The 12,546-nt window shown below is 40.2% G+C and overlaps 1 protein-coding gene across 1 annotated transcript in view; it reads left to right on the forward strand.

Annotated features, from left to right (window-relative positions):
• AIM1 (absent in melanoma 1) overlaps window positions 1-12,546 on the forward strand; it is a 43,782-nt gene that overhangs the window by 27,933 nt on the left and 3,303 nt on the right. Inside the window, exons 15-19 of the mRNA XM_009879386.1 lie at window positions 1,706-1,815; window positions 2,074-2,203; window positions 5,896-6,035; window positions 8,269-8,392; window positions 9,559-9,717. Coding sequence (XP_009877688.1) covers window positions 1,706-1,815; window positions 2,074-2,203; window positions 5,896-6,035; window positions 8,269-8,392; window positions 9,559-9,717 — 663 coding nt within the window. The remainder of the gene's footprint in view (window positions 1-1,705; window positions 1,816-2,073; window positions 2,204-5,895; window positions 6,036-8,268; window positions 8,393-9,558; window positions 9,718-12,546) is intronic.

Raw genomic sequence — 12,546 nt, forward strand, 5'->3', positions numbered from 1 at the left:
GCAACATCTGTAACATGTAAATAAAAGAAATGTCCTTTTTCCTGGTGTAACACCCATGTATTTGCAGGGATGGTTAACTAGTCAGACAAAGAGTGAAAACTGCAAGTGAAGGAAGGCTGCTTTCTAAATTGCTTAATTAAGGCACATTAAGGCCTAAGGACAGTGGGATTTAATATATGGCTGCCACCAGAACTTTCTCAGGGCATGGGCAATGTATCGGTCAGGCAAGTGAACTGGTTTAGGGTATCGGTGGTTGTTCTGAGGAGCTGGAGCCGGCAGCCTTCTGTGCAGAGGTGCAGGTACCTGGGTTCTGTTGCTGAGGGAAGGGCTCTGCAAGTCAGATGATGTTGTTTGTGGTACAGTTGGGACTTAATTCTTTTTGGACCTAGCTCTCTGGTTAACAGTTCTGCTAATGGTGGTTGCACTTGAAGGGACTCTTCTTCACTCACAAATACTGCTGAATTGTGCTTAGAAGTTAATGTCATCCTTGTCAATAGTTAAAGGAAGGAAATGACAGGGAGAGTTTGTCTGTTCAGTGAGTTAACGTATTTTTATGTTGGACTATCTCCTCTGTGTATGTATTAATAAATAGTTTTCGCAGTGAGGCTAATGGGTGGCTTCTTTCATACTTTGGTGGTCCTTTTCATGTTTTCACCTGTACAAAGTTACTTTTATTTTTGTTTCAGCCAAAATGGTGAGTATGTCATAGAACTAAAATCTAGGGAGAAAACTCTCAGCTGTCTCGTTGCTCAGTAGCAGCGTGCCTCACTGGAATCTCCTGTGTAGGGATAATGTATAAACCTTGGGGAATAAAAATCTCAAGGCTGCTTATTTTCAGCCATGTACATGAAAAACTATTTGCATCTATACATTCTGTGCCTATTAAGACCTTATCCTGAGGAAACAAAGTAGTAATGGCTGGGGAGTCAACAGACTGCACCCTTCGTCAGCACGATCCTCTTTGGAGAATGCTGTACGTACATGCCCACACTCGTATCTCTGTTAAGAGTGAATAAAGCTGGTAGGCATGTGATAATGTGAATGACTTCTGTGTGATCAGGGTTAATTATCCTCTAACCAAATTAGCAGGTTCGCTGCTTAGAAATTTTTTTTTTTCTTTTTAATGAGGACAAAAGACTTTGGGTGACATATCTTCTCTTATCCTCCAAGCAGAGAAAGGAGGACTGACATGACTGTAACTATAGCTGTCACAGGGATGTAAAGCCCATCTGCCCTGGGAGTATATACCATGCCTGTTGGCGTGCTGTCCGACTACTTTGCCAAGATTCTGCACCCTTTATGTTCTAAGAGATACTTTTCATTTAGTGGGAAGAGTATGTATTTTGGAGATCAAGTGGATTTAATGGTCTAAAGAAAAACCTTTTATAACCCTTTACTAAGGATGTGCCTTCTCTGGCCCTTATGTGGGACTTGAAAAATGTCCTCCAGCAGATAGTTCAAAGACCTATCTTTTGTTAGTGTTGTTCTAATTATTTTATATGTTCCTGAGTGATTTACAGCCAGAAGTAATTGTTACCTTGCTGTCTCCAACAATGACTGCAACACTGGAGATGTAACAAAAAAAATTTGTGTAACTTAAGAGGTCTGGGTGTTTTAATATGTTTTAATCTAATTCTAAAAGTAAGGGTAGAGCCATGTTACTGAAGGTTGAATTGTTTTTAAGTGTGTTTATAACTTTTTTAAGGTCCAGTTATTTTCAGAGCCTGAATTCAAGGGTAACTGCCAAGTATTTGAAAAAAACACAAGATGTATTGGTTCATTTGCTGTGAAGTCTTCCAAAATTTTAGATGGCAGGTAAGTTACATTGGATGAATATTGCAAAATCACTAAAATGGTAAAAGTTTTTAAAAAGCAACCAGCCTTCTAACACCTGAAGTAGTTTCACATACAGAGACTACAGAGAACAATGCTTTCCAGTTTACACATCAGTCTTCAGTTTGTCAGGACAAAACACTGTAAATAATGTAGTAGCTCTCACTAAAGACTGAGAAGATCTGGCATTTTGCTTGCACAGAATTCTTAAGAGGCAATTTCTTCTCCTCCTTCCTGCAGCTGCATAGTGTACGACCAGGAAGATTTCTCTGGTAACCAGTACGTGTTAGAAGAAGGAATTTATCCTGATCTGACGGCAATGGGTTGTTCTCCCCAAGCAGTTCTAAAATCTTTACGGATTATAAATATTGTAAGTAAAGCTATTGGAAAGATTGGAAAGTAAAGATAAGTACACCGATGACTCTGACCTCCCCTTTTCTTGAAACAGTAAAAACGCCCAGACAGCAGAGGAGTATTTTTATTCAATTTTACTTACACGGTAGCAGTTAAATATGCTAGCTGCGGCCAGGTTTTTTGACCTCTGTGCTGTTTTTGCAAAGGAGAGGGCATCGCAGAAGCAGCTGCCTGGCATCACTGCTCTTAATAACAGCTTGCAAAGGACTTCTATAAAAAGAGTCAAGGATGTGTCAGACCCTTTATGTCCCAGTAGGAGAGACCACTTAGAGTGGGTTGAGGAATGTCAGTAGGACAATGTGAAGTACCTGTACTGCAGACTTTGTTTTTTATGCATATTAAGAAAGCAGACTTAGCTAAGCAGCTTTGCATGAAATACATGTAATTATAAAATGCTGTTGCTATCATCAGGGAAGTGCAATTTGAGTTAATCACAGAATAATGCACCCTTCCAGATAAAGTAAAGCAACACCCAATGCCATTTGGCAAAATCAGACAGCGGTGGTGTTAAGTGTGGTGGATACAAGCTAAACAATATTTACATATTTTGTAACTCATCAGCGGTGAGGAACGAGTTTGCTCAAGCCTATAACCGATGATTATGATGGATCACTTATGGAATCTGCAAGTATCTTTTAAGATCAAAGCAATTACTAGCAAAATGTGGTCAAGAATCCAGGAACTTACAGCAATATGAAGAGATGGTACTCATTTTACAAAAGGAGGGATACACTATTGACCTCTCTTCTTTGAATTTGGCAGCTTCATTGCTCTCCACTGTAATTTTGGTAACCCATCAGTGATGTAGCAGTTAACGAAGGAGAACTAAAACGCGTCATGCTCTTTCATGTCTCTGGAGCATTTTGATGTATGTTGTAAACAAACATCTGCAGCGAGTATGTCTGTCTTCTGAACTCTTTGGCTGTCCAGTAGAGACATGCTGTTAAAAACAATAGAAATGTTTTTAGCCAAGCTTGATGGGTGGTCACCATGAACTAAAATAGTCCCTTTTGTACATGTCAGTATCAAGTTCTTGGGTTTAAAGCTGGAAGGATTGTCTTACTCATGGAAGTTTTATTATTTGTGGCAGAGACTATTGTGTTAAAACAACCAAACGGCAGTTCTATGTGTCTTTTCTTAGAATTTCTGAAACCTGTTCTAGCCCTACAATTTATCAAGTTTCAGACAGTAGCGTGGAGCTGAATCTGTCTGCAAGTCATGTGCTGCTGGTTCCCTCTTCAGAGGCTTCCTGCCTGCGGAGGAGAGGAGAATGAGTTGCTTTGCTCAGCAGTTTGTTAGCAAACCAGAATACAGAGATTAAGAAGTGAAGTGAAGATGGTCGTGTTCTACTCTTAATAGTTTTACAAAAGCTTGAACCGCATTATTCTAGATGCTGGTTTCACCTGTCAGATTTATTTTGGGACTGTTTTTCTGGCAGGGCCAATCTTAATTGCGCACCACCACCTGCCATTCCCATAACTTTGCTTGTGGTTTTTGGGATGTTTTAATACAAGAAATATCTTAGCTATTTTAATGTCACATTACTGTACTGTGCTAGTTTAACTCCCTGTTGCAGGGATCCATTTCTGAGGAACACAAAATAGGAAATAAAAGGGATATTTGATAAACCTGGAACTGAAAGTTAAAAGGGCTTTTTCTTTTTTCCATAAGTTCAAAGTTTTGTTTGTTGGGGGTTTTTTTTGTCTTTGCTTGATTGTGCTTGTTTTGTGTGCTCCATGTGGTTGTGCTGCAGCTAGAAAATAGCATTTTTCCTTCTTGAATTTTCTACGTGTTCTTTTTCCTGAACTAATATAAAAACAACTGCAAATGTGGTTCGTGTTTGAACAGTCATGCTGAAGATACTTCTTTTTTAATGAGCAACTCTATGAAATAACAAAATGCAGATTTACAGGAGCAGCAGCTTTGTACAGTGCACTACATGGGAAGTACTGAAAGAAAACTCAGGAGCTGACCTTGCATTTCTTTTTGTGAGGAACATTTTATGTAACAGTGTTGCTGCCGAATCCAAAAAATACCCAGAGTGGAAGGTGTGGCAGAAAGAAAATTGGAGGATTTCCTTTTCTGTCTGTGTGTTTTCTTTGTAAGTAGATTATTTCTGAAGCATTGCTCGAGGGCTTCCACCTGGCCAAGTTGTGTGTCTGGGAGTGCAGGTACCTGTCTGTAACAGGGCGGAGTGGTCACAGACACTGGGACATCGTCAAAAGATGGTGCTACTCTTCCCGTTGGGCTCTTCACCTGTGATGATGCATGACAGTCTAACTGGTGTTCACCTTTCGTGGTGGGGATGAGCATACTCTGAGCTTGGAGTAAGCCGAAAGGCATTTTTCTGGCATTTTCTGTGGCCCAGCAGCGTGCATGCCGTCAGGAACCAGAGCTCAGCTGCTGGGCAATAACCTGGGGTGCTGTGGAGATAATGGTGACGCTCACGCAACGTTTTCATCCAGGGCCTTCAGCCTCTAAAGGAAGATGAAAGCGGAATTTAAGCCCTGTCTAGAAATGAGTAGATGTGAGGTCTTGCCTAACGATAGCCGCCGCCGTGCGCCTATGGAGCCGCCTTTGGAGGGCCTGTTTCCATGCCTGAGGCCAGCCGGGAGTCTGTCGAGACTTCGCGTCCTGTCGGGCGTTCCCGATCCAGTCGCTGTGTTTTGAACACGCTGAACGGATGCCAGCAGGAAGGAGCTCTTCTGGCTAATGGCGTTGGTTTCAGGCAGTTGTTGCTGGAAGACTTGAGAGAAGAGGGAGTGGCAGGGTCGTTTCTATTTGTGAGTGTAAACTGACAGCTGAGTACTGGGGCTGAACTGACTGTACCCTGAGGGATTTCAAAGTCTTACCTCCCAGCTTCCAGGGGAAAGCCTTAATTGTGAGAGAATATTTCCAATCCACTACAGCTATCTGGCTACATGGAAAAGAATCCGAGGTTCGTTATCCAGAAGACATTTTAAATGGATTCAGTGACGCAGGGAGCGTCATGTGAGCAGAATCCCTTTGACACCAGAAGCACTTTGACAGAGAGGGAGAAGAATCACCTCCCTACAGCAGTTTGGAGGATTCAGATGTTATAGTTTTCTGCTTGTCAAGAATTTCACCTCAGAAGTATGACTCCTGAAGCTCTTGTCTGATCAGAGATTGATGTTGCCATAATCTACCATAAGAATGAAAAATAAGAGCAATAAGTGATAAGCAGTGCTGACAAGGCTGTCATTGTTTGAAGCTATAGAAATTGATATTATCTTACTATTTATTCAGATCTGAAGATGAAAATTCCTACAATGAGTGGGGTTTAATGCAATGAAGGAGGGATATGGCAATAATTAAAATGTGTTTTTAACATGCTTACGATATGCAAGAATCAACCACAGAGACAGAGATTTGAGTGTGCCTTAAGATAAGGAATTTTTACGTTCCAAGCAGGAAGAACTCTTGTGTGTTTTGTATAAGGGCTTTTTAGTGCTTTTAAAAATTTCTTTTAAGTAATCTGTTGCAGAGCAAAAACATTATTCAGAGTCTATGATCTTAAAACAGTCATGAAGAAACCTCTGAAATAAAAGGGCTGTGTGGAGTAATGATGTTCTTAGTTACCATCTGGACTTCTAACAGCCTATGAAAGTGCTTATCTTCCTTCTGCAGGAGCTGTCTGAGCCGTGCATAGCTCTCTTTGAAAAGGTGGGTTTCCAAGGAAAGAAAATCGAATTCAGTACAGAAATCTTAAATCTCCAGTTCCTGGGGTACAATCCTCGAATAGCTTCAGTTCAAGTTCTTGGCGGCACGTAAGTTTTAAAATCACTTTTTGATTCTTTAGAATGATGTAAAATTCTGCAAAATTACAGGTGTTAGAAACGAAGGAGTATAAGATCAGAATATCATAATATATGCAGTGCATTACTGCATTTTTTTACAGAACTTTTTCACATCCTGGTTCAGCAACGTGTTATCACTGACTGGTGCTCTGTGCTAGAAGTCAAAATGAATTTGAATAAAGCTCACAAGGAAACTGATGTCTTCTCTCATGGCTTGTTACAAAATCCAGCTTGCACAGCAGCCTTAAAACCACCTTACATGCTCTTGGTTTTAGGTCTTGGTCAAAAAAAAATCATTCAGTTTGTGATCTGTGTCATGTGTCATAAATTCAAAATGTTTTAATAAATCTTTGTGTTCATCCTTTTTACCTGGATATGATGGATGCAGTGCTACAATAAGATCATTTTTACTTCAGGAATTGGTTGACACTCATACTTGTAAATCGAGCAGTTACACTAATTATCTGTTTTTAGGCAGTTGTGTTCTCTAAATTAACTTTGCAGATCATGTAAAAAAAATAGTCTGTGATGAGATTTAAAAAATGTCTGGAAGAGTTTTGAAAACTACTGTGCTGCCTTTTTCCAGCAGATCTGTTAAATTTCTTTTTTGTGTTTTTCCTCTTTTTTGTGTTAACCTCTACTTCCAAGATACTGCCCCAAGTTCAGTTTTTTTCTAACTTAAAGAAAACTTATATTTTTAATGAAAGATCCATGTAACTGTTGCTTTGTATTTAAATACGTTCTTTTAAAGAGGTGAATTTCCAGGGTGCTAGAGTTGCTCAAGTTGGATAGCTTAAGACTGCCCTCAAGTGGGTAGATAATACCAGTTCTATAGAGCAAACCATTTTCCCCAGCTGGATAAGCTGGTCAAAGGGTTTCCTTAACACAGTGAACTGAAGTTTGAAACATAAAGGTCATCAGAAAAGGAATATGATTCATATTCTTAAGTCTTCTGAGATTTCAGTATCTTTCACCATAATGGCATTGTGGTTGATTCTCACTTTCACAATATGAAATAACATGAAGTTATTATAATGATTCTGTCATTCTGTGAAGTCAAACATCAAGGTATTTCTTTCCCAGGAACATGGTTACCATAATTCCAGATAATGGAGTCAGGAATTGTGTGTGTTTCCTGTCCAGTGAATATGTTTGTATTTTCTGGGTGATCACTAGAAACCTATAGACTATAATGTGAAAATTCTGTTTTCATTATAGCTGAAATATGTCAAAATACGGATGTCCTTGCCCCAACTGCCTCCCTTATGGAACAGGTTTTCATCTTTTCTTCCTTTGCTAAGAGACATCCTTTTACAATTCTCTTAATTTCATACCAGGGGATAGATGTGTATTTAGGCTGTGAAAAAGCGCCAAAATGAAGAGGGCTGTGCTGCTTCTGGATATAGATACCTACTGAAATATCAGTCAGAGGAAAGGAGGTAACAGGAGAATGTACGTCTCGAGTGCTTACGTACTCAAAAACCAGTGGCTGTTGGGCAGTCCCAGCAGAGCAGTGTAAATACAAGTCTCACGGTGTTGCAGACAATTTCAATTGTAGTTCTCTGCCCGTGCCAGTAGTAGAGAAGCACAAGTCACATTCTGACAGGTGAAGTGTGGTTGGACGTGTCTAGGGAATGCTTTTTCCTTATTTCCCCCCCTTGGAGGTATTTGTTAAGGAGAAAGGTGTTCTGAAGTAAAAACTATGAAAATACCCTGGAGAACTTGACCCTGTTGCAGTTCCAGTATTTGCTTGTTGCAATCTGCACCTGCATCTTGCTCTCCCCATCGCAAGACACACAGAACTCCTGGTTCTGCGCATGCAGCTATTTAGCACATACGACGTATGTAGCATGTGCATATATGCTCCATGAGGAGTCACAGTACCTCTTGAAAACAGATGATGTTTAAAAGTTGGGTTCTCCCTTTAAAGCAAGAAAATGCTTTGTTCCATTCAGCTTGTAATTTTTAAATAACTAGACTTTAAAATGTGAACTCCAGTGTACTTATCTTAATGCGGCTGATCTAAATAAGGACATACTTTTATTATTTTTGAAGACCTACTAAAAAGATGGTCGTTGGCTTTCCAAAGCTGAACACTAGTCCCTTGTGGAACAGATTACTATTAAACCCATTTATTTATTCCAAAGCAGGATTTGGGAGTAAAAGCATTCTTTTTTTCCCCCGGTTTTCCTTTTTCTCATAGATGGATAATTTATGAGCACAGCAATTACAGGGGGCGTCAGATGTTGTTATCTCCAAACGAAATTCCAGATTGGTATAAAGTGAGTGGCTATTGTCAGATAGGTTCTCTGAGACCTTTACTACAGGTGAGTAGGCTCTGATATGACATTGTCAGGTACTAATTTATATTTTGTAACGGGGCTGGGGGGATATTATGCAGTTGAAAGGAATGTTACAGTCTGTGTTGCACATCACAAAGCTTCAGAAATGGCAACTGTGTAAAGAAATCACTCTACAGTTTCGCTTGTAATCAAAGCTATTTGGTAATGCTGAATGGGTTTGCACTTCTGCTGCTTAAACTGTTCATTAAGCATACTTTAAACCGAAGTATAGAAGACAGCATACAAGGATTGGCTAGATTATTTTAACAAATAATGGCTATAACTACTATATATAATTTTAAGTTGTTTTATAGTTAGTGCCAGGCTGGTCACTAGCATACTCTCTGTACTACCTGCGTTGTTTTTGGAACAACAAGAAAACTGGTCATCAAACGCGGATACTTCAATTTGGAGTGATTTTGCGTTGATTTCGAAGGGGAAGTCCTTCCCTGCTCTTCACTTTGGCAGAATAATTTGCAAGCCTAGTGCAGAACTTACTCTCCTGGTGTCCTTTTTGTTCTGTTCTTTAAATACGCAGCAAATGATTTGGTCCAGTGCTGCAGCAGTCCTCTGGGCTCTAACATTTGACGTTCTCACTGAGCTGTATTTTACTGAGGAAAACAAGTTTTTCTAATTCACAGATTACTTATACCTGTACCCAAATGCATTTTCTTGCTGTCATAGCGTTGTCTTTGTATAGCCTCAAGCAGAGTTCAGGATAATGTATTTTGACTGCCCTGCCTGAGAGCTCATCTAAACAGAAATGTTAATGTGTGCCAAGGCGCAGCAGGACTGTGGGATCCTGGCTGCTGGTGAGATGTGCAGCACTGCCCAAGTGGACCCTTAGTGAAAGCAGAGAAGAAGTTGGTGCTGCTCTGAATTAAAAATTTTTAGCTTTTTCACTGTGGGCTGATCTCGGTGCATAGGAAAGCTTAAAACTCTCCTTGCGGAATGGTGAGTTCTCAAAGCTTGGCTTGTCCTAGATATTTACGGACTTCAGGATTATGTTCTAAAATAGAAGTGTTATGCTTTCTGAAAGAAAGAGGGAGGCACAGGGTCCAGCACTGAACGGCAGTTGCTCTGAAATTAACCAGAGCAGGGTGTGTTCTGCGTCGAGACTTGTGGTTAAAGAGTTCTGTTGCTTTCTGCAGAAACGTGTGTACTTCAGGCTTCGAAACAAGGAAACAGGAAAATTCATGTCAGCTGATGGGAACTTAGAAAACCTGAACCTGCTCAGGATACAGGTTGCAGAAGACGCAGACTCAGATGATCAAATCTGGGTTTATCAGGATGGATTCATAAGGTGCCGGGTGAGTTTCAAGTTCAATGTGAATTTTCTTTTTCTCTCCAATGGTAGGGCCACTGAATTCAATTCCTATCTTAATTCCCATCTTAATTTATTTTGTAGGCCTATTCCATTTCAGCTGTAATATAATCTTTTTGTAGGGTTGGGAGATTTTTTTTTTCCCCCACTGAACGAGCTTTTTCAGGTGATACAAACTAGTTGTATGATGCCTTTTTTGATGTATTTGAAATTTAGAGAGATTTTAGTAATTGTTTACTTTTCCTCTAAAGAATAGTAGCCTTGTAAGTTTAGTCACCACCAGGAGTTCATTGTCTTGTTCTTCATGACTTCCTTCCACGTTTATGCCCTCTTTCTCCACAGTGAAAATACCACAAAAGTGGCAAAGCAGGGGAGACCTTTAAAATACATGTTCTTCTTGATAATATTTTGAACTATGCGTACCTTGTGGTAGGTCAATTAGTGTAATGCAGGTTATATCCTCTTCTACATTCAGGCAGATTTAAAGATATAAAAGCCTACTCTTTGGGGTTCTTTTGGTTATTTCTGGTCACCCCTGTATCAGTCAAATTCATCCCTTTTCTCATTTCTCTGTACAAGTTCCCAAATGAAGTCCTGTGTTTCACACAGTCCATAAAACTAATCCTGTACGAATTGGCACTGAGGTGAGCAGAGGTAGGTGCAGTTCATAATGGTTAAGCATGAACAGTCTTAGGTAGGGATGCTGGCCAAAGAGAATTAAGTTACTTTAATACTGTTGAACAGCTTGACTGCAAAGAATCCTGTGAACTTTTTCTATAGGATTGTATAACTTCAAAGGAGCCATTTAGAACTATGTCATCTATGCTGGAGGGAAGAACCTTACTGTTAATAAGCTGGGGCGTTGTTTGGACATGTTTGCAGGACATATGCAGTAGTAAAAGGGATTTATGCAAACAGCAAAGTGATGCAAAGTAAGCTAAAAGCTTTACTATCGCATACAAAAGACTTCTCGTTTGATAGTGCCTCCCCAGCATTTCACTGAGAGTACTCATATCAAGACAGCAGGGTATTCATATGGCTTTGAATAAACACACCTGGGTTTTGTCCCAGTCTCTGTATCTCACAAGCAGTTTTTCTGCACACAGAAGATCCGCAGCTCATGCAGTGTAGCAGTCAGGTTGCTCAGTGCAGAGCACGAGCTGGCAGCATTGATCTTAAAGGACTGAACTCTCAGAGAGCTCTGTCATCTTTCTGCTGAACGGCACTAAGTGTATTTTGCACAAAAAAAAATAAATAAATCGGTTTTCACCATGTCTTGAAAAGAAAATCGAGCTCATGGGTAGGTATGTGCACGTAGACAGACACAGGTCACTGGAAGAACTGGTGCCTTTTCTTCCTGTAAGCTTAGGTCACCTCACTGAGTCACGGTGCCTTGAGGTACACCTGAGGTTCTCAAGGAAGGGCTGTTTTAGGCTGGTGGGATAACCAGTAAGCAGGATATGAAAGCCCTTCTCCTCATTGTGTTAGAAACAGATATGAACAGCAGATAGGAATTCAGATCTCTCCACTCTTCCTGAGTTTCTTGGAGATGGGTGAAGTAGTGGACCTAATGTGTAAGCTTGGGAGTCTTCCGAGTCCCACCAGACAACATTTTTAGATACAGCTGAGAATTTCAGAACTGCAAAACTCATTTGACTTAGGTCAATTCTAGGTTATGGTGGTAAGAAGTACTGCTTTTTCAAAACTGCCTACTTAATAATGTAGGGCCATCTCAGCAATGGCAGGTGGGTGTTTGCTTAATCTGCCACTGAAGTCCACTCAGAAGTTAGAAGGCAGCTTGTGGGGATCCACTGAAAATCAACATTTGTGTATAATAATTAACTGTAATTTACTACTAATACAGCTGTAATATGAGCGTGATTTTTTTATGAGCGTGATTTTTTGCCTGTTCTTTTTTTTACTCATAAAGATATTTGCAGAGTTTTGAAATCAAGTAATACAAATGACCAGGAAAAGAATATCTAACAAAGAAGAAAATATTATTGTGATATACTGTGAAATTCATATGCTCAGTACTGTGCAGTTAAGTCCTTTATCTCAAAAAGTTATTGCAGAACCAGAAATTATTAAAGAGCAGAAAAAAGATGTACAGAGGAGATGGAGGGCTTCTATGCAAGGAAGGGGTGAAATAGCTAGTTCTTCTTAGCCTGCAAAGGGGTCAGTTTGAGGGATATTATGACTGAAGTCTCTGTAAACAGTGTGGACAAGACATCCCTTAAGGGAGGAGAAAGGGGGTGAAGAGAGCATCAGATAAAACTAGTAATTGCCTATCAAATATTTATTTATTTTTAATAGTAGTAGTTAAGATTTGGAATTCCTTGCCACGGAATGATTATGATACAGAAGGGTGCTCACATTAAAGGATTACATTGATCTCAGTGGGTAGTGACTAATAAATTCCCATATGGGACAGAAACCATAGAATCATAGAGTGGCCGAGGTTGTAAGAGACATTAGAGATCACCTAATCCAACCTCCCTGCCTTGGGCAGGGATAACCTTCACCAGACCAGGTTTTTCAAGGCCTCATCCAACCTGGCCTTGAACGCCTCCAGGGAGGGGCCATCCACAACTTCTCTGGACAATTTATTCCAGAGTCTTGCCACCCTCTGAAGGATTTTTCCCTAAGATCCAACCATCTGAGTATTAAACATACCAGCTATGCATGGAAAATGCTTTGGGCTGGAAATTGCTGTAGACTGGGAGAGATAACCTGGAACATACTGAATACAAGAGCAGAACGAGTGTAATCTTCCATGGCATCTGTTGTTGGCCACTGCCAGAGGCAAGTGCTA

The sequence above is a fragment of the Apaloderma vittatum genome, unplaced genomic scaffold (assembly GCF_000703405.1).
Source record: "Apaloderma vittatum isolate BGI_N311 unplaced genomic scaffold, ASM70340v1 scaffold14202, whole genome shotgun sequence".
Taxonomy (NCBI): domain Eukaryota; kingdom Metazoa; phylum Chordata; class Aves; order Trogoniformes; family Trogonidae; genus Apaloderma; species Apaloderma vittatum.